Genomic DNA, 24,469 nt, shown 5'->3' with positions numbered 1-24,469 from the left:
GATTGTTTTATTTTTTGCAAATTGTAGTATTTCTATTCCATCTTCTTGCTTGTGAATTGTGAAATTCTCTTTCTTTAGTGATGAGTATCAACCGAAAGTTGATATTTTTGGCAACTAAACAACGATGGAGCTCCGCCATAAAATTAAAAAAAGCAATACAATGAATTCTCGATGGCAAAAATGACCTTATTACCGCGCATACTGGCAGCGTCAGAACCACGTCCGCCCAATTTTTGTAATCCGACACTTTGCTGCCCCAAATCGCAAAGTGATATATACAGCGCCAACCAGAGATTTGCCGGAGATTGGATTCGGCCTTTTACGGGCGATATCAAAATACAATAGCGGTTGAAATCCCCTATGAATCGGGGTGCAAATGGGCGGTGGAATTTGGCGATTTTAAGCCGAACGAGGGGCGAGGAAGGATTATAAAATCCCAAATTACGACGGACATGGTTTTCAACTTTTTCTGGAATTCTGGGAAGAAAAATATTAAATTCTCAGTCTTATATCCATTTTGTGATTTAGATACCCATTTTATGCTGGATTTTTGAGAAGTAAAGGTATCGTGATATCAAAACAAATGTATTTTAGCAACACACACATTGCGATTGCGACACCCTTTCCATGCATGCCTTTAATTGTTCCAACATTTACAATTAATTATCTTACATACAGTGGCAGGATCAAGATTTTGTCTGGGGTAAGACAATTTTAGACGGACAAATCAGAAAGATTACCCACATTTTCTGGCGGAAACTGAGGGTGGGGTAAAAATTTACAGAATCGTCAGACGCGAACTACTAAGTTTCTAGTCTGGCTTTTAGGGGCTGTGCAATAATTAAGAGCCCGGGGGGGGGCAATATCCAAATGGCGTGTCACAAATGCTTGCCCCTCCCCCTCTCGTCCAAATCGCTCCCCATTTTACCCTCAACCAGGGCTCATAGTATTGCACAGCCCCTTACAATAGCATCGTTACCTGAGCAGTGGATGATATGTCTGGGATTATTGTAGTGGAATCGTCTATCACAAATGCAATTGGGATATTCTCGGCATGCTAGTAAGTAAGAGACATAAATATACAAAAATACAATTAATATTCATAATATATATAAAGTAAGCATGGTAAGCCAAAAATTAAGGTATCAGTTGTGTTCACCCATGTATATCCTAAATAAAGAAAAATGTGTCAAAATTAAAACATAAAACCTGTACTCTTTAGCTCTGATTTAAGACCTTATTTGTTGAAATTGGTTGAGAATTAAAAAAACAGTGGTCTAAAACGTAATAAAGAAACGAAATCAAAAGTTGCACTTTTGTATTCTAATCAATGAAAGCACGACGCTAGTTTTAACGTGTTAATCGATGGAAGCACGGCGCCGCGCTGGTTTTCTTGTTTGTGAACGCATTGTGTGCAAATAAATCGGGCACGTATAAATGGAGCAAACTGCAACTTTTAAATTGGCATCTTCCTTGGCTTTTTGGAACGTCATATCTTTACTTCTTGAACAATTTCAACACACGAGGTCTTCAAATCGAGCTGAAAGATGCAGCTATTGGTTGCTGGTTCCAATTATGACATATCTCTCTTTGTTTAGGATATGCAAGGGGTGAACATAACTGGTACCCGGGGGGCACTTCAATTTGAAATGGATATAGGTGTAGGGCTGGCACTTTCGCACTAAGGGGCATTCGGTGAGAGCAAAATGTAAAAATATGGGGTCATTGGGTGAGAGCATGATTTTTGGCATTCGGTGAGAGCAAAATGTAAAAATATGGGGTCATTGGGTGAGAACATGACCTTTTTTTTAATGGAATATTTGGGTGAGAACCGAAACAGCGCCACAGAAACCTCGAAAATCGAATTTCTAGTTCTAAATGGCTTCAAATTTCTTTGTTTTTTTCAAAATAAATAACAAAATCAGTGATAAATGAAATTTGCTGTTCAAATTGAACTTGTAAGTGTCTTTGGGTGACAGATCAAATGGAAAAATAAGGGGTCTTCGGGTGACAGAGCACGTGTTCGTAAAAACATATGGGGTCTTTGGGTGACAGCGATGCTGAAAAAGGGGGTCTTAACAGCCCTACATACGCGTCACCTCCAAAGTTGGAGTGCCCCCCCCCCCCGGGCTGGTACCTTAATTTTTGGCTTACTCTATTACATGATAAACGGAATGATCAGGATAAAAAATTGAGTGTAATGCACTTACTTATAATAACGATCGAATACTTACAGAAATACACAGGTGTGCTCCTCAACTTTGTATGTTGACGTTTAGTCTTGATCAATGAAATTATATTATCATCGTCCATGGTGTTTAGTCTCTCTGCATCTCTTACATCTTCCTCATGAACAACAGCCATCACGTCATTACCTTCATATACTTGATTTGTATTCAGAGCAAATATTTCAACAAAAAGAAAATATAATAATGCAACGCAGGAGAAGCTTCTAAATAACATATTGCCTCTGCACTTACTCATATGACATTGAGAATAGTTAATTGCAGCTTTTGACGTGTGTGAGCGGCAATGCTGTTTATTTAGTTCATGTTGAAACTTTAATATACAGCGGAAAGAATATGCTAATATAACTATTTTCGAAGATATTTCCAGTAAAATAATGTAGCGGAAGGAATATGTTAATATATGTTTTCTAAGAAGTTCAGAAATTAAGATAGATTGCTTCGTGTACGACTGTACGTTTATTCAGAGTAATGGCTTATTGTAGTTAAATTAGATTCTACAGAATCATGAGATCGCAACGGTTTTAAAAATGGCAACGGTATTCGATCCCGACCATTGCATGAGATTGGGAACAAGGAAACAAAGGGAAACGCTCTTAGCAAAGAGCTGGATCACCTGGAGGATAGCTGTCATTATTGGGTATTTTGAGATACGGAATGTGAAAGATTAACAGTGTACTTCGGTTATATATGCGTTTTTATAAATACGCACGTGACCCATGGACACGACAAGCAAGCGTGACCAAATCCTCATGCATCAAATTTACGTATCAATTGAATTGCAAATTTATTACACATTTGGCAATTCCGAATTTGTAATATGTTGTCAAAAACGACATTTTGAAAGTATTTGACGACGGAAAAAATTTCAACGACGTAAACGTTTACAATATAATCACAACTGAGTTGAACAAAATAGGCAATTTTGCTGCACATCAGTCTCATGTTGTTCCTCCTTTGCATTCAAATGTATAGGAAGACCACTCGCTATGTAGAAGGTCACTGCGCGACTTACTCTCTATAAGCTGTTTTGGCAGCGCGGAGGTGGTCACGTGCGAATTTATAAAAGGGCATTTATAAATATAATCGAAGCACACTGTTTAATACAGAGATCAATATTTCAAATGTTGTTGAAAAGTTCACCACAATCAAGTTGTTCCTCAATTTTCAATTAAAATTTCAATTTTATTCATCAATCATTAATCATAAAAAAATTAATACAATAACATAATATACATACGTGTAATACAATAATATTTTATACAGAAAAATGGTAACATTTTGATACAAAATGAATAGAAAATAATGAATTATTTAATACAAAGAAAATAATCACATTCTGATACAAAATGAATATTTCAAACTGGATACATAATTAATAATAATCCTCTTGTAATAAGGATCCAGAAAATACACTTTTACCTAGATCTATGGCATATTCTTTTGTCTCAATTTGGTATCCACATCGGTCAAAACCTAAATGTTCGATTTATTATCAAAATAGTCTCAAATTATTTGTCTCCTATAAACATTCAATAAAAGAATAGTTTGCCATACATAAACACAATTTTAGACCATTTTGGTGAAGATCGGAGCATATTTCAGGGTTTGGCCCGTGAACTCCAGTACTGTACGTCATAAATGGGTGAATCCTTATGACCAGAGGAATAACTGGGCAATGCTAGCCTAATAGCCAAATTAATTTCGAGCAATTTTGATTAACAGTGGTGACATGTATAAACGCAACACAAATGGCCCAATATTGATAGTAATCATAACTCAAGATGCCAAAACAAGGCAAAAGATATTTTGGCAGAAACCAGTCACTCAAATATCGTCACAGCAATCTTGCAATATAGTACGCTCCATTTGGCACAAGTACAGTATTGAAACTATACCACTTCTCACCCTGATGTGCACGTGGTAGTGACGTCAGTGCGAATTTCGTTAAGCGCAGCTTCCAAGTAGCTAGAGGACGCTAAAAGGAATTCAATTTTGCAGCTATGGTGTATGTAACCCCTCTGTGAGCTTAACCTTTGAGGGCGCTCATCTTAAAATAATGCCAGAAAGGGTATTTCCATCCACACCAAAAAAAAATCAAAATTTGAAAAATTGTGTTCGGAAACCAATTTCGGACACTTTTGATGTCCAACCGATTTTCGGGAAAAAAACGTCTTGACATCAAAAGTGTTCGGAAACCGATTTCGGACACTTTTGATTTCCACACAATTTTCGGGGAAAAAGCGTCTTGACATCAAAAGTGTTCGGAAGCCGATTTCGGACACATTTGATGTCCAAACGATTTTCAGGGAAAAAAGCGTCTTGACATCAAAAGTGTTCGGACACCGATTCCGGACACTTTTGATGTCCAAACGATTTTCGGGAAAAAGCGTCTTGACATCAAAAGTGTTCGGACACCGATTTCGGATACTTTTGATGTCCAAACGATTTTCAGCAAAAAAGCGTCTTGACATCGCAAGTGTTCGGAAACCGATTTCGGACACTTTTGATGTCCACACGATTTTCAGGAAAAAAGCGCCTTGGCATCAAGTGTTAAATCCCCTAATTTCCCTTATTTTTTATTAATTCTTGTCAATTTCCCTTAATTCACCTGAATTTCCCTTAATTCTCTTCAATTCCCCTTAACTTCCCTCAATTTCCCAAAGTTCCCTAACTTCCCTCTATTTTCACAAATTTCCCTTAATTCCCTCAATTTTCCCCAATTCCCCTTAATTGCCCACAATTTCAATTAATTCACCTGAATTTCCCTCAATTTCCCCAACATTGCCCTTAATTTCCCCCATTCCCCCAAATTTCCTTAATTGCCCAAAATTTCAATTCACCTGAATTTCCCTTAATTTTCGCAAAATTGCCCTTAATTTCCCCCATTCCCCCAAATTTCCCTTACTTCTTGTCAATTTCCCTTAATTCACCTGAATTTCCCTCAAATCTCTTCAATTTCCCTTAACTTCCCTCAGTGTTCCCAATTTTCCCTCATTTTCCCTTAACTTCCCTCTATTTTCCCAAATTTCCCTTAATTCTTGTCAATTTCCCTTAATTCACCTGAATTTCCCTTAATTCTCTTCAATTTTCCCAAATTTCCCTTAATTCCCCTCAATTTCCTTAATTACCCACAATTTCAATTAATTCACCTGAATTTCCCTTCATTTCCCCAAAATTGCCCTTAATTTACCCCCATTCCCCTCAATTTCCCCACTTTTCCCTTAATTGCCCTATAGGCCCTCTCCCTCACCAAGTACCATAACCATGCGACAAACGATGTTGATGCAAATAATGCCGGAAGAGTATTTGCATCCAAAAATCTAAATTTCAAAAATGCAGAAAATTGTTAAAAATCATGTAATGCCCCTTTAATGACATAATTAGCATATTTCGGGACGAAACTCGTTGCCAGTATGGGGCCGATATAGGCCCTCCCCCTCACCAAGTACCATAGCCATGCGACAAACGATGTTGACGTAACAGCATTTTTTAGCGTTTGTTACTAACGGACGGACTAACGGAGAGACATGGTGACTTATAGAGCTGCTACCCGCAGCTAAAAACTTTATACAAGTTCTAGCATGTGTGTCAGAAAAGATCGTCCTTTTTCCTTTTGTTTTTTTTTATTTTCTGGCTACACAATTCAATGAAACAAGGATATCAAGATCTTCTTTTGCCAAATGTGGCAGAAGATCTTCATCAAAGCCATATTTGGTCCAAACAACAGAGGCCTGCTCCATTTTGCTCTTTATTGAGTCAAGATTCTTTCTCTTCTTTGTTGGTCTAGATTTGGTTTTGCTCATCTTAATGCCACTGAGCCCACCTTTCCTCCTTTCTGTTGGAATCAACGGCACAGAGGTTATCCTGGCATCAACCGCTCCGTTGAAAGTGGATTCACTGCTACTTCTTTTACTAGAACTGCTAGATTTGGATTTCGTACCTTTCTTCTTTGTGCACTCGTAAGATGACGATTTCTTGTCATCATTAGGGTTCTCTTTATTGTGAATAATTTCATGTCTAGTTTTGCTAAAATGAGTGGAGAAATTCTTGCCACAATGTTTACATTGGTAAGGTTGCTCTTTGGTATGTTTGAATTCATGTGCATTCTTGTTACTTGGATCGGAGAAATGCTTGTGACAAAATTTACATTTGTAAGGTTTCTCTTTGGTATGAATCCGTTCATGTTTAATCTTGTCACTTTCCCAACAGAAGCTCTTCTTGCAATATGTACACTGGTGACGTGTATCTTTGAAATGTATCATTTCGTGCCTGTTCTTGGTACGTGAATCCGAGAAACTCTTGTTACACAATTTACATTGGTAAGGTTTCTCTTTGGTATGAATCCGTTCATGTCTAGTCTGTTGACTTTTTCTAGCGAATCTTTTCTTGCAATATATACACTGGTGACGTTTTTCTTTGGTATGAATCATTTCGTGGTTGTTCTTGGTACTTGAATCCGAGAAACGTTTGTTACACAATTTACATTGGTAAGGTTTCTCTTTGGTATGAATCCGTTCATGTCTAGTCTGTTGACTTTTTCTAGCGAATCTTTTCTTGCAATATATACACTGGTGACGTTTTTCTATGGTATGAATCATTTCGTGGTTGTTCTTGGTACTTGAAAACGAGAAACGTTTGTTACAAAATTTACATTTGTAAGGTTTTTCTTTGGTATGAATCCGTTCATGTGTAACTTTGTTGCCTACCCTAGAGAAGCGCTTGTCACAAAATGTGCATTTGTAACGTTTCTCTATGATATGAGTCAATTCGTGTGCATTCTTGTTACTTGGATCTGAGAAACGCTTGTTACAATATTGACATTTGTAAGGTTTCTCTTCGGTATGAATCCTTTCATGTCTAATTTTATCAGCTGGTAGATTGAGTATCTTCTTACAATAAATGCATTGGCTTTTTTGTTGACGTTTCTCTTTGATATGAACCATTTCGTGTGTATTCTTGGTAATTGGATCAAGAAACATCTCGCTGCAATGTCTACATCGGTAATCGTTTATATGACTACATTCATGTCCATTCATGTACAATTTGCTGGAGAAACTCTTGTTGCAGAATTTACATTGATAACGTTTCTTTTTGGTGTGATTTAGCTCATGCTTAGATATTATACCTATATCTGAGACTTTGAGTTGGACTCTTTCAAGTCTGATGTTGATATTCAAGTGTGAAACACTATTCTTAAAATGATTTTTGTTAAAAGCAGTGTAGGCACTCTTTGAATAAACTTGATATTGATAAGGTGTCTCCTTGGGATTGGTTTTGTCCCGTACAACCTGTCGTGTTGTGTTGTGCCACCTTACAAATCTCACCGTTTGTACCACTGCCTGTTGGAAGGAGCCACTCCTATATGGATGTATCCAGTTTTCATGGCGTCTTATATGAATCATATATCGACTCGTATCATAACAGAATCTCTGCCTGCAGTACTTGCATTTATGAAATGGTAGACGGTCGATTTGATTGGCTGATAAATTCTTCATGATTCTGCAAGTAAAGAAGATCAGTTGGGTGTGACCATATTGACTTTAATTCATTGAGAAATAAATCATAGGGTGTAGACTTGTCCGTACGTCTACGTTTGACGTAGACAAAATTGGAACAGGTTTTTTTTTGTTAGTATTCAAAACATGCTAGAAGACTTCTCCAACGACATAACTATCAAAAAAAAAAGATGGAAAACAAGCAGACCACTTAACGTGTCTTTATTTTGCGCGACGCTATGTTGCGCAGTTTCTATTGCAAGGGGATGGGTCATTGCAATTACATGTATAAAGTTTTATGACCACTTATGGTCAACAACATAACAATGGGTGCTAATATCTTCTAGGCAGGAAGTCTGTACTCAGTCTAAGCATGATATTTCTTCCATGCTGAAGTGAATCGATTTACCTCGCCTTTCTAGGATTATATTATAGTGAACAGGAAAGTAAAAATAATTTCACATTGCTGTAGCAGTAAATTGGTTAATTGAAAAATCAGGAACAATTCCATACAGTGTTTATAAATCAATGGTATAGTTTTACTGTGATTTTCAACTTATGCAACTTTAAACATTAAAACCAATTAGCAAAAACAATTATAACATCAAAAGCAAAACATAATCCGATACAATTTTCATGTTGAAGAAACTTTAACAAAAGCGTCACACAATGATATGCAACTTAATTAAATTTATTCATGTTTAATTGTGACTAAAACACATAATTGAGAATGTGACATAATAACACGGACGGATGGATAGCAGTGACTTACTCTATTCCATAGCGTAAGACAAAAATTAGGGCGGGGGAAATGCTAATTTGCATCAAACTTTAGTCCAACCACTGTCATCCAGCATTCACTGCCAAAAAATTCTAAAACGATAACAAATAAAAATAATTCCTAAATTCATCCCACCCCAGAAATGTGGGGAGCAGGGCATGGTCAGTGGTCACGGTTAGTGGGCTTTCAGGGAGCGGCACAGTAAGGAATGCCTTCCACACCCTATATTGTGTTGTAGGGTTAGTTTTATGGTACACTTTTCCACAGTACAAACGTGAAGCCCCTAACTTTCAGGGGCAGCACAGTAATTGGACTTTTGCTATTATAATCTTTCTTGTGTGATCAGAGTATGCTTAAATAGTCCATGGTTATCAGGGGGGGTCCACTCTCATTGTGGCCTGTACACCAACCGCGATAATCAACTTTTCATTGAAAAGCACCCTAAACAAGGATTTAACCCTTGGTAGGTATGTCCACATTACTTATTATAGAGGGCGCCGTTCAACTCAAAAAGCTCAAAAAGGTGCGACCACAGTAAATGGCTTAACTGTGTAATCCCCATAGGAAAATACAAAATTTTGAAATTTGGACACCAGAAACTTGGCGACGTAGTCTAATAAGTTCTGGAACTTTATCCTTGATACAGAAGTCATCATGCAGTGATAGTTAGATTTCATAAAATAAAATCGCCTTTGTGTAAAACGGATCGACGTGGTGAAAAATGATGCATTACTTGCTTTTTTGTACAGTAAGTCATTGTCAATGATGGCCGCAGAAAATTGCAGCATTTTAAAAACAGACATTTGCCCATAACTTTGCTGATATTTGAGCTACATTTTGACCCCTCATTTTTTAAGTTAAATAATAACCTTTTAAACAAAATAATTTCCAAGTGAAAAAACCTACTTGAAAATTTTGTGATCGTGCCTACCCTTGGCTAAAACGATACGGTAGACCTACCCTAAACACTAAACAGGTAACACGCACCTGTTTTCACACCCTAAACAGGGATTTTATTCCTTGCATCAAATTTCGTACCGTACCCTAGATGTCATTTCCGCATATTAGCAATTGCAATTTTGCTGCAGTACCCTTGTTTCCAATTTTTCATGTTTATGACACCCCAAACACGATACGCGCGTATCGTACCCAAGGCATTAATTTAGCCAGAAGGCTGTTTTTAGGGTGTCCAAAATGGTCAAAAATACCTTCTACAAAATCAGGGTGTCCACTTCCTATTCACTCCATTATAAAAATCAGAATTTGAGGGCGTCCAAATGACACCTGGACACCTATCTGGCTAATGCCTTGATCCTACCCAAATAAAAATAACCCTTATTATGTGTTTTTATTATTGCAGATGGCGTACAGCCCACAATGGGAGTGAGCCGCCCCGGATGGTTATTAAAAGAAAATACAGGTCATACTCGCTTTGAAATAAAACGCTCTAAATAGGCTTAGGAAAACAGTACAGAAATGCTTTATATACAAATTTTCCTGGTCGCTGTGCTCGCAACATATAGACCATTTAACTGCAAATTGGGATCCAAAAAATTCAGCATCTGTAAGGGGGACAAAGAATTTTGGCAGGCCAAAAGGGGGGGGAGAAGGAAGGCCATTTTGGCAGGCTGAGAGGGGGTAAGCGATTTTTTTGGCACACATTCATGGGCCGCCTTTAAAAAAAAGCGCTCTAAGGCCCTTCGCACTTGATTATTAGTTTCCTGTTTACCGCCCGCATCCAAAATTGAAAATCTCAAAATAATTATTTTATTTCTAGGCCTATTTCTTATTTTCGCCTTTAAAATAACTTTCCAACTACTTCTACTTGCCATTTTCTGACTTTAATAATATCACCATTGATGAATGAACAAAGACTACAACCGTAGAACTCCACCTTCACTTTATTTATAAAATCAAATATTGTTGTGAAATAATTTAATGCCCGCTCTTGTCAAAACGAGTCAATGGTTGCTTATAATAGTTCAAATTAAATTAAGAAAATAAAAGATAATTACGGTAATAATTAATTTATATTATATTAAAGTCACCTTGTCCCTTTTTCAAAATCTTTAACAGGAAACTAACAATCATGTGCGAAGGGCCTAATAGGATTAGGAAGACAGTACGGAAACGGCCAATATGCAAATTTTCCTGATCATTTAAGGTTTGCAAATTGGTATCCAAAAAATTTGGCATCTAAGGGGGGGGGCACAGATTTTTGGGCGAGCCGAGAGTGGAAGCGGCAAGCGATTTTTGGCAGGCCGAGAGGGGGGAGCAAGCACTTTTTGGTGGGCCGTTCGAGAATTTTACCTCCCCCCCGCCCGGGGCGGGGCTTATGATAATTTCATAACCCTTACCTGCAGTACTAATATGATGCACTTATCATGCAGTGATGTGTGATGATCATGATAATTGATAGGCCTACTAACTGATGAGTCCGGGTCAGGGGTAGCATTAACCCTCGATCCGGGGTGGGTGAATGACCCCCTAAATTTAAAAAATATTAATTTTTCACCCTCCATATATTTGGGAATGTGCAAGGTCGGGGTTGAACTCTCAGCCTCTACTTTTGGACTTTACTCTTACCTACACTGCAAAATGTTTTTTACACCCCAAGATTTAATTTTCACCCCACACATCGTCATTATCCCTATATCTTTGTGTTAAAAATTGCTGTGATAGTACAGCGAATCCTCTCGTTTTTAACACCTACGCATAGCGATTTTGTTCGAGATAGGCCGAGTGACTCAGGCTAAGCATACCATAATATCATATGAGATACACAGCGTTTCTATATTCTACACATTATTACGATTTGTGCATGCTCTAGTACCCCATACAGTGGCGTACCGTGGCCGCCCCAACCCCGGGGGGCTGAAGAAGATACAATTTTTGCCGCCCTTCCTTAACAGCCCGAAAAGGTTGTCCCAATTTTTTCACGGTCGTTTGAAAAAGTGAAGAGCAAAAAAAAAAGAATTTTAGGTGCTAGCATCCAAAAAGCAACCTTTTTTCAAATTTTTTTATGCTTTTTCAATTTTTGGCGCCCTTTTTTCTTTGCTAATTCGTTTTGCCACCCCTTCGTTTTTGCCGCCCCTGTTTTTGCCGCCCCTTCTTCCGCCGCCCCTTCGTTTCTGCCGCCCCCTACTTTGACCCCGGGGGTTGGCGCCCCCAAAAAATACACGCATGCCATATGATGTTTTTATTACAAGAAAAAAAATTGTTTTCAGGTAAAACCAGGGTTTTGTTTCCAGTACACTCACTCGAAAAGCAGTACACTAATTATAGGTATGCCAGGCAAACATATTTGCTAGTCAGCCAAATTCGCCGACAATGTCAATGCATTTTTACATAGAAATTGAAAACAACTGGCCGAAGAAAGAAACCTACATAAATATGTTTTCTATACTTCACTTGACCCAAATATATGATTTTTTATGGTGATAAGTCACTTTCGCACATGGAATTTTAGAGGGATTTTGATAGCAGTTCCATTAAAAAAAGCTGCTATCATCATGAGATTAAGATCTAGAAACACCCCCGAAATGCTGTTTTGGGGAATTTTGCTAGCAGAATCTTTTTGACATTGTTTGATGAAAGTCAATCTTTGACAAGATGTAACTTTGCTACGGAAAGTGCTATGAAAAAACGGTTTTCAGTTTTGGCTTTGTTTACTCAAGGGCTTTAATTTGATATATAAAATGATGCAGTTAGATGGCAAATTTGAATTCACCTAGCATACCTACTAATTAGCAGGGTCTTGCATGCAGCTTGCTGTGGATATCTTTTACTGCATTTTTAACGTAAAAAATTTGAAATCCAATGTAAAAATTGAGATATATTTAATTTTGAGAATGACAATTATACTTTATAGGTATAAAGGAACGCGTTTAGCCCATTTAGTTAAGTTCCAGGACAGGTGCACGTCCTATACACAATATGGCAATGCATATGTAAACTTTCTTTATCTGTGTCAATAATAGAATATTGATTTCAACAGAGTATTGAGCTGAATGGAAAAAAATATTTATAATACAGGGTGTTGACACTGTGCCCCATGTATTTGGATTTTCAATTGGAAGTGAAAGACACGGGAAAACAACCCCCGACTTCAAGTTCAGGCTTAATAAATAATGCTACCCCTGGTCCGGGTCGGGACAACCACAATGAGAGAGATCATCATGAATATTTGTGATTATTTAAATAAACTTACCACACGCAAAATACCAGGTACCTGTTTGGAGGGTGATAATGGTTGAGTTTTTCTGTCTGATATTCATCATTTGATGCCGTGCATAGCCATGCGTGGGATACGTTTGTTACTATGGCCGGACCTGTAAAGGGAGCACACCACTAAATCAATGCGCCATTTGTGCAACCCTACTAAGTTCCGGTAAAATACAGAAAGTTTTTGAGGTATTATGGGCTGCTCTTTGGACTAATAATCAGAAAGAGTAGCGAATTATAGCTTAAATAAAAGTGTAAAGCCTGTGCATGAATTTGAATCACTAAAAAGTCGCATTTTTATAATTATCGATAAAATAGGTCCGCGTATTAAAAAATGGGCAGAAACGGGTTTACAGTCATGAGAGCATGTCAAAAACAGTGAGGGCGCTATTTAGCGGCTCCTACCGGGAAAACGAGGTGGAAGACTACCCATACATTGAAACATATGTTAAACTTTCATCGATTTGCAATCGACTGGTTATCATTAAAATTCTCAGAAAGCGCCGAAAAGGCCTCAAAACGAATAAATAAAACTGGTGTTTTTACACGTATTTCAATGGGACGATTATTTAGTGGTGTGCGCCCTAAATTTCGAGTACTTCATGTACTAAACACAGCTTGTATTCCATCCAAGGGCGCACACCACCAATTACATGCCCCATTGAACACGCGTAATTTTTTTCATTATTATTACTATTTCGAACCTTCTTTAGCAACAAATTAAATATTAAAAATTGAAAAGTAATGAAAATGTAATATATGTTCCTGTATGGGTATTATTTTGCATGAGCATAAGTCACAATTCCTTGGCCGCACGTCCAAATGGATCCTGCCAAGTATCAACGTAGACGTAGACGTACTATTGCCTTGAAACTTGGTCGAAGTGTATCTTATATATTACATAGTAAAGCCGCCCCCTAATTCGCATAATTAATTAGCATTTATGCAAATTAGCTCATTAATTATACAAATATGCAAATTAGAGGGCGGCCTCACTATATAATACATCAGAACATAGTAGAAACACTTTGACCAAGTTTCAGGGGGAAACTAGAGACAATTTGCGCTCACAGAGCGCAGACAATCGCAAGGCATGTAACCCTTTAATGGCTGTTTGACCTGACCTTTGATGTTTCACGGGTCACGAGGTTTGTTGTCACTGAAATTAAGCCCCCATACCCCTTACATACAGACAATGAAATTACGGTATAAGATTTGACCCCAGATAACCTTTGACCTGACCCGTACAAAGTGTTCCAACATATTCCCCCTGGTCATTAAGGTTGTTGTCACCGAGTTTGAGCCTCGTACCCCTTACAGATGTCCAAAAATGCATTTCTAAAATTTGACCTTTGACCTGACCCCTGCAAAAACGTTCCCCTGGTCATAAGATTTGTTGTTACTGAGTTTGACCCCATACCCCTTACAGATGTCCAGAAAAGGAAATTATAAGATTTGACCCAGATAACCTTTGACCTGACCTCTGCAAAGTGTTCCAAAATATTCCCCTGGTCATTAAGTTTGTTGTCACAGAGTTTGAGTTCCGTACCAATTACAGATGTACAGAAAATGCATTTCTTAAATTTGACCTCTGCATGACCTTTGACCTGACCCCTGTAAAATGTTCCCCTGGTCATGAGATTTGTTGTCACTGAGTTTGAAGCCCATACCCCTTACGGATGTTGAGATAATGCATTTGTAAGATTTTACCCCTTTTAAGACCTTTGACCCCAATTCTTTGTACAACCTTTAGACACTGGCTAAAGGCGATGCAGGTATGCAAGTGACGACATTGTGTTATGTAAGTAATTTGTGGAAGAAGAAGCATTTTTAGTGAAAATCACATTTTGGCCATAATGACCTTTGGATGACCTTTGACCCCGAGTTGGTCATGTAACATTTGTGCCCCCACCCACTGGTCCTTGTGCCCAAATATGGTCACATTGGCTTAAAGCATATGGCTACGATGGCTCGTTAAAAGTTTGACAGAAGAAAGAAAGAAAGAACTAGACTTAGCTGTGGTCTAACCCACGAACACAGCCGTGTTGTGACCCCTAATGACCTTTGACCCCAAAATAAATGAAAACGCCCATAGACATTGGCTAATGTCAATGCATGGGTGCACGTGTCACCACTTTGCTATGTTACTTGTGGCAGAAGGGACATTTTGAAGGTTTTTCGTCTCGGACCGGAAGTGACCCCTTAATGATATTTGGCCCCAAATATAAAAAATACCACATACATGTATGAATTGGGTAACCACAATTCATGTGTGAACATACCGTTTCTGTCCTATGTTTTTCTTAGCAAATAAAAACTTTTGAAGGTTTTTCGTTTTATACCGGAAGTGACCCCTTAATGACCTTTGACCCCAAATATGTGAGGACCCCATAGACATTGGGTAATAACAATGCATGTGTGCAAGTGGTGTCACTGTCCTACGTAATTTGTGGGAGAAGAAGCATTTTAAAGGTATTTCGTTTTATACCGGAAGTGGCCCCTTAATGACCTTTGACCCTAAATAAAAAAATACCACATATACACAGGGTAACTACAATTTATGTGTGAACATACCGTTACTGTCCTATGTTTTTCTTGGCAAATAAAATTTTTTGAAGGTTTTTCGTTTTATACCGGAAGTGACCCCTTAATGACCTTTGACCCCAAATCTGTGAGGACCCATTGACACTGGGTAATAGCAATGTATGTGTGCAAGTGGGGTCACCGTCATACGTAATCTGTAGGAGAAGAAGCATTTTGAGTTGAAATCACGTTTTTGACCCCTATGACCCCTACGTGACCTTTGACCCCACGGGTTTCATGTGACATATAGGGGCATGGTCAATGATGGTTGTGACCAAGTTAGGTCCAAATCGGTGTAAGCATGTGAGTGCTAGAGCAAATGTAATGGTCGGCAGAAAGAAGAAAGAGAGAAAGAAGAACCTGTAAGAAAAAAGACACAGCCGTGACTAACGTCACGGCTGTGTAAAGAAGAACTGACCAAAAACAGAACACTCGCAAATTGGGAATTTGCGATTGTAACTATGCAGAATAAAAGTACCCTGAACATTTATGGATTGATTTTTAGCAAAATATTGGCAAAAAAAATATATAGCCTATTAATGATCCTTTCCGGTCCTTTTAGCTCATTAACTATATTGATTATTGCTAAAACAATAGGATACAGAGAAAATATAAATTGATGTAGGCCCTACTATGGAAACCGTATGTCCGATTGGCTCCAAACAAAAGGCATAAGCCTACTGATCAGTGTACTTTACCCTACTCAATCTGTTTTAAACATGCTCAAAGCATTCCTAATTTTTTTTAAATACCACCTTTGAGATGGGCATTCAAACAGCGCTATCTGAACCATTCTATATATACCCTTTTCGAAGAATATGTAGTATTATATTTTGATATAAAAATGGATCGATGAATGAGCCCATTTTATTAGTTGCCCTACGAAATGGCGAGATCACAACAATTTTCGCCAGAGGTCGCTATAATACTAGCTATTTATATCACAGGAACAGGACTAATTCAAATTAGGTAAATACACTGAGTGGCCTTAAACACCTGTTTCAGATGGACATTTTATTTTTTGAAAAGACCATACATAGGCCTACTAGTGAAATAAAATACATAAAAATATTTATAGCCCACTCCAGGTTTTTTTACTCTAAATAGTTTTTGATTTCTTTAATTAGTTTTTTATTATGATAAACAAATTAAAGAAATCAAAAACGTTTTAAGAGTAAAAAACCTGGCCGTTTGACTCCATATTGGAGAGTTGGACAGTACTCCACTCAAGACTCTTGAAAACTAGTGCATTGCATACGTACTTGCTCAATTTGCATTTTGTGCAAATTTTATTACAAACTCAAGTGCGTTTTTTAAGGACCTTTTCCTTAACATCAAAAGTCTATGGAGATGAATATTAGAGATGGCTGAAAGGGATAGCCACATTTGTGTAACACAATTCGCACCGAATGCTACTTGAGCAAGTACAAATACAGGCCCGTACGCAGGATTTTTTTTTGGGTGGGAGTGCCGATTTTGAAAAAGTGTACCTTTTTTCCGGGGGCGATTTTGTGAAAAGTGGGCTTTTCCTCAAAAATGTGAACTTTTTTTGACCAAAAGAGCGTTACAAAAATTGATTTCTTGGTCCTGGCTCTTTTAGTTGTATACTTTTGCACATTGGGGGGGGGGGGGGGCACCCCGTACGGGCCTGCACAAATATAATTAATGAGGCAAGATGGCTTCCAAGATGTTACGCCCGAGCGGTACTGGCAACCTTGCCAAACAGCCACAATCACCAGAGGAAAATTTCTGGCCTAATTAACCTTTACTAACGAATGAAATCTATATAAAATTATTTAATCTCCACGGTAAGATTCATCTTTCCATACATTATTTCAAAATTAGCAGTTCGTTTTCAATTATTGCACTTTTTAAACTCCAAAGTATTACCATGTCTGTCAGTGAACATCAGTTCACTTTGCTGTTACCATGGTTACATAGCCCTCTGGATATTGAGTTTTTATTTTAATTTCTGGTTACGCAGTTCAAGGAAACAAGAGCATCAAGGTCTTCTTTTGCCAAATGTGGCAGAAGATCTTCATCAAAGCCATGTTTGGTCCAAACCACAGTGGCCAGCTCCGTCTTGCTCTTTTTAGAGTCCAGATTCTTTCTCTTCTTTGTTGGTCTAGATTTGGTTTCGTCCTTCTTAATGCCACTGAGCCACCCATTTCTCCCTTCTACGGGAATCACTGGCACAGATGTTACCCTAGCACCAACCTCGCCGTTGATACTCGGTTCACTACTACTTCCTTTACAAAAATTGCTAGATTTCGATTTCGTACCTTTCTTCTTTGTGCACTCGTTAGGTGATAACTTCTTGTCATCATTAGGTTTCTCATTATTTTGGTGAATAATTTCATGTAAAGTTTTGCTAAATTCAGTGGAGAAACTCTTGCTGCAATGCTTACATTCGTAAGGTTTCTCTTTGGTATGAATCAATTCATGTTCAGTCTTATTACTTGGATCGGAGAAACTCTTGTAACAAAATTTACATTTGTAAGGTTTCTCTTTGGTATGAATACGTTCATGTCTAATCTTATGACTTGCCTTACAGAAACTCTTCTTGCAATATGTACACTGATGACGTTTCTCTGTATGAATAAGTTCGTGTGAAGTTTTGTTACTTTGATCGGAGAAACGCTTGTAACAAAAGTTACATTTGTAAGGTTGCTCTTTGCTATGAATGCGTTCATGTCTAGTCTTATGACTTGCCTTAGAGAAGCTCTTCTTGCAATATGTACACTGGTGACGTTTCTCCGTATGATAACTTTCGTGTAAAGTCTTGTAACTTGGATCGGAAAAAAGCTTGCAACAAAATGTACATTTGTAAGGTTTCTCTTTATGAATCCGTTCATGTCTGGTCTTTGTACTTGCCCGAGAGAAGCACTTCTTGCAGTGTATACATTGGTGACGTTTCTCTCCAAGATGAGTCATTTCGTGTTTCATTTTGGCACTTGGATCAGTGAAACTCTTGTTACAAAATTTACATTGGTAAGGTTCCTCTTCATGAATCCGTTCATGTCTGGTCTTTTCACTTGCACGAGAGAAGATCTTCTTGCAATATTTACATTGGTGACGTGTATCTTTGAGATGAATCATTTCGTGTCTTTTCTTGGCACTTGGATCTGAGAAACTTGTGTTACAATACTTACATTGGTAAGGTTTCTCTTTGGTATGAATCCGTTCATGTCTAGTCATTTCACTTGCCCGAGAGAAGAACTTCTTGCAATATATACACTGGTGACGTTTATCTTTGGTATGAATCATTTCGTGTCTGTTTTTGGCACTCGGATCCGAGAAACTTGTGTTACAATATTTACATTGGTAAGGTTTCTCTTTGGTATGTATCCGTTCATGTCTAGTCTTTTTACTCGCCCAAGAGAAGCTCTTCTTGCAATATATACATTGGTGACGATTCTCTTTGGTATGAATCCTTTCATGTTTCATCTTGGACCTTAGGTATGTGAAACTCTTGTTACAAAATGTGCATTTGTAAGGTTTCTCTGTGATATGAATCAATTCGTGTGCCATCTTGTTACTTTGGTGACGGTTTTCTTTGAGATGAATCATTTCGTGACCTTTCTTGGTACTTAGATGCGAGAAACTCTTGTTACAAAATTGACAGTTGTAAGGTTTTTCTTTGGTATGCATCCGTTCGTGTCTATTCTTTTCACTTCCACGAGAGAAGAACTTCTTACAATATTTACATTGGTGACGTTTATCTTTGAGATGAATTATTTCGTGTCCTTTCTTGGTACTTAGATGCGAGAAACTCTTGTTACAAAATTGACATTTGTAAGGTTTTTCTTTAGTATGGACCCGTTCATGTATAACTTTGCTGCCTAATGTACAGAAGCTCTTGTTACAAAACGTGCACTTGTAGGGTTTCTCTGTGATATGAATCAATTCGTGTGCAGTCTTGTTACAAAGATAGGAAAATTGCTTGCAACAAAATTCACAACTGTAAGGTTTCTCTTTCGTATGAACCCGTTCATGTCTAATCTTGAGACTTTCCCGAATGAAGCTCTTCTCACAATATGTACATTGGTAACATTTCTCTTTGGTATGTTGCATTTCGTGTGCAGTCTTGTTACTTGGATCAAAGAAACTCTTGCTACAAAGTGTACATTTATAGGGTTTCTCTTTGGTATGGATCCGTTCATGTCTAATCTTGTGACTTTCCCGAATGAAGCTCTTCTCACAATATATACATTGGTGACAATTCTCTTTGGTATGAATCAATTCGTGTGCAGTCTTGTCATTTGGATCTGAGAAACGCTTGTAACATAATTTACATTTGTTAGCTTTCTCTGCAGTAGTATGGATCCGTTCATGTTTAGTTTTTTTACTTGACCGAGAAAAAGTCTTCTTGCAATGTTTACATTTGTAAGGCTTCTCAATGGTAAGAATTCGTTCATATTTAGTCTTTATGACACTTATTTGTGCACTCTTTTCATCTGCTCCATGCCTAAGATGAATCTGTTCATGTGCAGTTTTGTTACTTACATCTGAGAAACACTTTTTACAATACATACATTGGTGTGGTTTCTCGCCAGTGTGAATTCTTTCATGTCTAATCCTTAAACTGCGATCATTGAAGCCCTTGTTACAATATTGACATTTGAAGGCTTTCTCGTTGGTATGAATCCTTTCATGTCTAATCTTATCAGCTGGTCGTTTGAATATCTTCTTACAATACATGCATTGGCGTTTTTGTTGACGTTTCTCTTTGATATGAACACTTTCGTGTCTAGACCTAGTAACTGGATCAAGAAACATCTCGCTGCAATGTCTACATCGATAGCAGCTTGTGTGATTCCACTCATGTCTATTTCTGCGATATTTTTTGGAGAAACTCTTGTTGCAGAATTTACATTCATAAGGTTTTTCTTTGGCGTGGTTCAGTTCATGTGTAGTTTTCGTACCAATATCTGAGAAACACTGTTTACAATACTCACACTGGTACAGTTTGAGATGGACTCGTTCAAGTATGATTTTGATACTTTTGTTACAATGGTTCTTGGTAAAAGCAGTGTCGACACTATTTGTACAAACCTGAGAACGATAAGGTGTCTTCTTGGCATTGGTTTTGTCCCATACGTGTTGTCGTTTAGTGTCGTGCCATCTTACAAATCTCGCAGTTTTTACCACTGCCTGTTGGAAAGAGCCATTCCTATATGGATGTATCCAATTTTCATGGTGTCTTAAATGAGTCAAATATCGACTCGTATCATAGCAGAATATCTGCCTGCAGTACCTACATTTATGAAATGGTAGACGGTCCACCTGATTGGCTGATAAATTCTTCATACAGTTCACCTGATTGGCTGATAAATTCTTCATACCGTCCACCTGATTGGCTGATAAATTCTTCATGATTCTGGAAGAAAAATAGATAAAGAGTATCACCATGAGCATATTGACCACAATATACAATTAATTTAGTGGTTGTTTGTTTGGTTAATAATGACTGAATATACATTTTATAATGCAGGTATTGTCAGGAAGATAAAAATGTATAAATAAAAAAGTATATAAAATAAATGAGTTTACTTTACCTCAGTATTTAGAAATTGTCCTACAACGGTTTATATACACATTAATTTTAAAGCAATTTTGTGACCAACTCCGACATATCTTGCCAAATAAACAAGCCCCCATCTCTCTATATATACCGGGTGTCCCAATAAAAACAGAACCCTCACAATTTATATGATTAACCTTTCAGAAATCGGTGAATAAGAGGGCGCAATGAGGGTTCTGTGTTTTATGGGACACATACATAATATCCAAATACAGGGTGTCCCAAAAAAAAAAGAGCCCCCCCTATTGCACCCTCTTTTTCGCTTATTTCTGAAAAGTTGACCAAATATATTTTGGTATGTAAAGAAACCTTCAATTGTTCGCTTTTATAAACCAAAACAATTATTTCAAACAGCTAACAACTTTTGAAGATATGCCCTTTTAAAGACAAGTACCCGTTTTTCACTCTGTCCACGGATAGCAAACAGAGTGGTTGGGATGGGTCATGCTGTGGAGTGGCCTGCAAGATCACCAGACCTCACACCACTTGATTTCTTCATTTATGGCAAAATCCAAGATCTTTGCAAAGTGCTATATTCGCACTTGAAGTATCCGGTGCACACGGTTGGCACGCAACGCAATTGATGCAATGAGGACCAGGGCTGAAACCTGTATTCGTCAAGGAGGCAACCAGGTAGAGGGCAGAGCAGCACAGTAAACTCACTTCAAAAGAACCAAAGACAAACTAAACAGCCCTTTTCAGGGCTACCTTTTATTCCAAAAAGAGAAATGACTTATGTTGTCAATACAAAGAAAGCAAGAAACAATAAAGTAAGAAAGTAAGAAACATAATAAAACAAAAAGGCATAAAATAACCGAGAACAACATAAGTAATTGCAAGTATAGCAACATCCCTCATCAATTTCGCCCAAATTAATGACACTTAACAAAATCCTTAAACCATAAATCCGCCGGTAAAGCCCATTCCCTAAAATAACGTTGTTATTTTATAAAGTTATCATCGAGGAATGTTTTATATTTATGAATGGTATATGCACTTTTCAATCTTTGAAGTAGCCAAACCTCCTCCGTGGACAGAGTGAAAAACGGGTACATTTCTTTAAAAGGGCATATCTTCAAAAGTTATGAGCCGATGGAAATAATTGTTTCGGTTTATTAAAGCTTCTTTACATACCAACATATACTTGATCAACATCTCTGAAATAGGAGAAAAAAGAGGGTGCAATGAGGGGTCTCTTTTGGGGGGACACCCTGTATCATAAATGATTATAAATGTAGACAAGTTAGACATTTTTCTTTCTCTGATTATTTTATTATCTTTTGAAGTAAAAAAAAACAGGCTTCAATGCATATCCTACCATACATGTATCCTACAAAGAAAGTTTTTGTCATACCTTTACAGATTAGACATAATGGCAAATTTTGCCTTTTTGTGCAACACAGGAGGGATCCTGTTTTTTTTGTAATGCTTTATAACATATGTCCCAACTAATACACCTAAATATTATTGAATCAGCCGAGATTGTACCTCAACAGAGCAATTTCGACATACATGTGTAGTTTTCAGCGGTGTAGCGATGGAGGTGGGGGTTGTGGGTAGGGGGAAATGGGGGGCACCCCCTGGCACCAAATTAATCATCCAAGGGTGAAATGGGGCACTGTTATGATATATTGTCCACTGAGCACCACCCAAAAGTATGTGCAAGCCTTGGGCATATTGTAGGGCAGCTGATATATTTTAACGACAGCAGAGTAAAGCGCTTTGATACATTGTGAAAGGTGCTATATAAATCCCAATATTTTTTTTTTTTAATTATTTTTTTCAACATTAAGCCCCCCCCCCAAACATACATATTACCCAAAAAAACCCAGTGAGGTTTCTTTCATTTTACCTCATACTTTTGACTTACATGAAGACAGACAGAAACGTTTCCTATATGATGCGCGGGACTTCATGGACTGAGTACCGTACCGAGTAAGCGACAATAAATAAAATCATAAATTCATCGGCCGTATCACATACTGACGTATTCGACATTTTTAACATTTTTGAGAAAATTGGTAATTAGTTTATGTTTTACTCTCAAAAACCATGCCTCATCAAAGTGGCTTAATTAGTAAGATGTTAATTAATTTAATTATGTCATATTTACAAAACTTTCAAATGTCGGCATCACATAACGACGTATTTGTCGATCACCTATACTGCACAAGCCCAGTATCGCATCTGCAATTTGAAGAATTTGCCGTTTCACATACTATGACAAATTATTCCATATAATAGGACCTCTGTATAGAAAGACTACCTCTTCTTATAGTTATTTGAAGGAAAAGGAATATTAACATTTCTTGGATTGCGCCTGAGGATGTATGTGACTAATCCATCACAAATGAGCTCCGATGTCGGCATTTTCACATTTTGAGATATTAGAAAGGCAAGTTCTCCTCAAAAAAAGCTTTATAATGATATATTACATGTCCCTGATGCTTGTTTGCAAGGTAGTAAACAATCAGTAAAAGAGGTGGGGAATCCTTTGTTTTCTATTGTTTGTTGAGAAGTTTAATGGACCATATCTCAAATCAAGCTCAGAGATCAGCAAATATAACCCAAACAATAATAATGAAAAATTAACATATAGATTCCTGTCCCGGGAGAGGGGTCACTCCCATTGTGGCCTGTACACCATCCGTGATAATAAAAACGCATGAAAAGGGTAGTTTTTCGTGAGTAGGCAACGATATCGTGTAGGGTCTCTACATCTACAAAATACTCAATAACGTTGTTAAACGTGTCAAAAACATGAAAAATCGGGGGTTGCAAAATTGCTATAGTAATACATGTTTTAGCCAAGTGTTAAATCCTTGTTTAGGCTGCTTTTCAAAAGTTGATTATCGCGGATGGTGTACAATGAAAAGTGACCCCCCCCCCGGATTGCTGCGGGGATTCATAATAGTCAATGTAATTTGTAAATTATGTAAGCTACCTGTCCATGCAATTAACACATCACATACGATTAATAATATGTCAATGTATTGTTAATTGTATAGCTTACGTTATCATGGTAATATGGATCGAGGCCGGGCATGGAAATAAAACGTTTCTCATCAATGTAACTGGTCTATACTAAAATGCAGCAAACCTTTTACGAGCGCGACTACCGTGATGTTGCAAATTCGGCGCTAACAACGCGTACGGCGCACAGTTCATTCATAAATTTCCACTCAGCAACAACATATCGCCTTAGCAGCCAATCAGAGACAAGTGCGTGCAACGCAGTATATACGCGATGTATCCTTACAATACGCGCTCGTCAAAGGTTTTCTGCATTTTAGTATAACCAGCTTAGTGTAGATCACTAGATGCAGCTTTGTCTGTGATACTGATACTGAGTTTCCCAAGGGAAGTTACCGTAACAGAAACAGAAACAGAGCTAGATATCCTGTCATATTATAACAATATCATGAGGATTGTAAATTTAAACTTACCCTGGCACACATAAACAGCAAATACCGGGTTCCTTTCCTTTGTACTAGAGGACTCACAATCAATACCCTACGGTTTGGTCAATGGCGTATCGCGCACTAAACACAGC

The 24,469-nt window shown here is 37.7% G+C and overlaps 2 protein-coding genes across 5 annotated transcripts in view; both read right to left on the bottom strand.

Annotated features, from left to right (window-relative positions):
• The window catches only part of LOC140156619 (uncharacterized), a 25,279-nt gene extending 4,573 nt beyond the window's left edge, over positions 1-20,706 (bottom strand). Inside the window, exons 1-2 of one of the 4 annotated variants that reach the window (XR_011859571.1) lie at positions 12,736-12,863; positions 980-1,057 (exon numbers count right to left, since the gene is read on the bottom strand). Coding sequence is in view for 3 of the 4 variants with exons in the window: in XM_072179554.1 (XP_072035655.1) it covers positions 5,873-7,744 (1,872 nt within the window). In the remaining variant the exon portion in view is untranslated. Of the gene's footprint in view, positions 1-979; positions 1,058-2,234; positions 2,442-3,494; positions 7,749-12,735; positions 12,864-20,593 lie in introns of those variants that run through there. The other 3 variants (XM_072179555.1, XM_072179554.1, XM_072179553.1) reach the window with 3 other exon arrangements.
• On the bottom strand, positions 16,203-24,469 carry LOC140156618 (uncharacterized). The gene is made up of 2 exons (XM_072179552.1): positions 24,363-24,469; positions 16,203-20,712 (listed from the first exon to the last, which is right to left on the bottom strand). The coding sequence occupies exon 2, from the start codon at positions 20,706-20,708 to the stop codon at positions 17,298-17,300; it is 3,411 nt and encodes a 1,136-aa protein (XP_072035653.1). The 5' UTR covers positions 20,709-20,712; positions 24,363-24,469; the 3' UTR covers positions 16,203-17,297.

Source organism: Amphiura filiformis, chromosome 7 (assembly GCF_039555335.1).
Source record: "Amphiura filiformis chromosome 7, Afil_fr2py, whole genome shotgun sequence".
NCBI classification, from domain to species: Eukaryota; Metazoa; Echinodermata; class Ophiuroidea; order Amphilepidida; family Amphiuridae; genus Amphiura; species Amphiura filiformis.
Note: the sequence above shows the minus strand (reverse complement) of the source record. Positions and strands in the feature narration are given on the sequence as shown.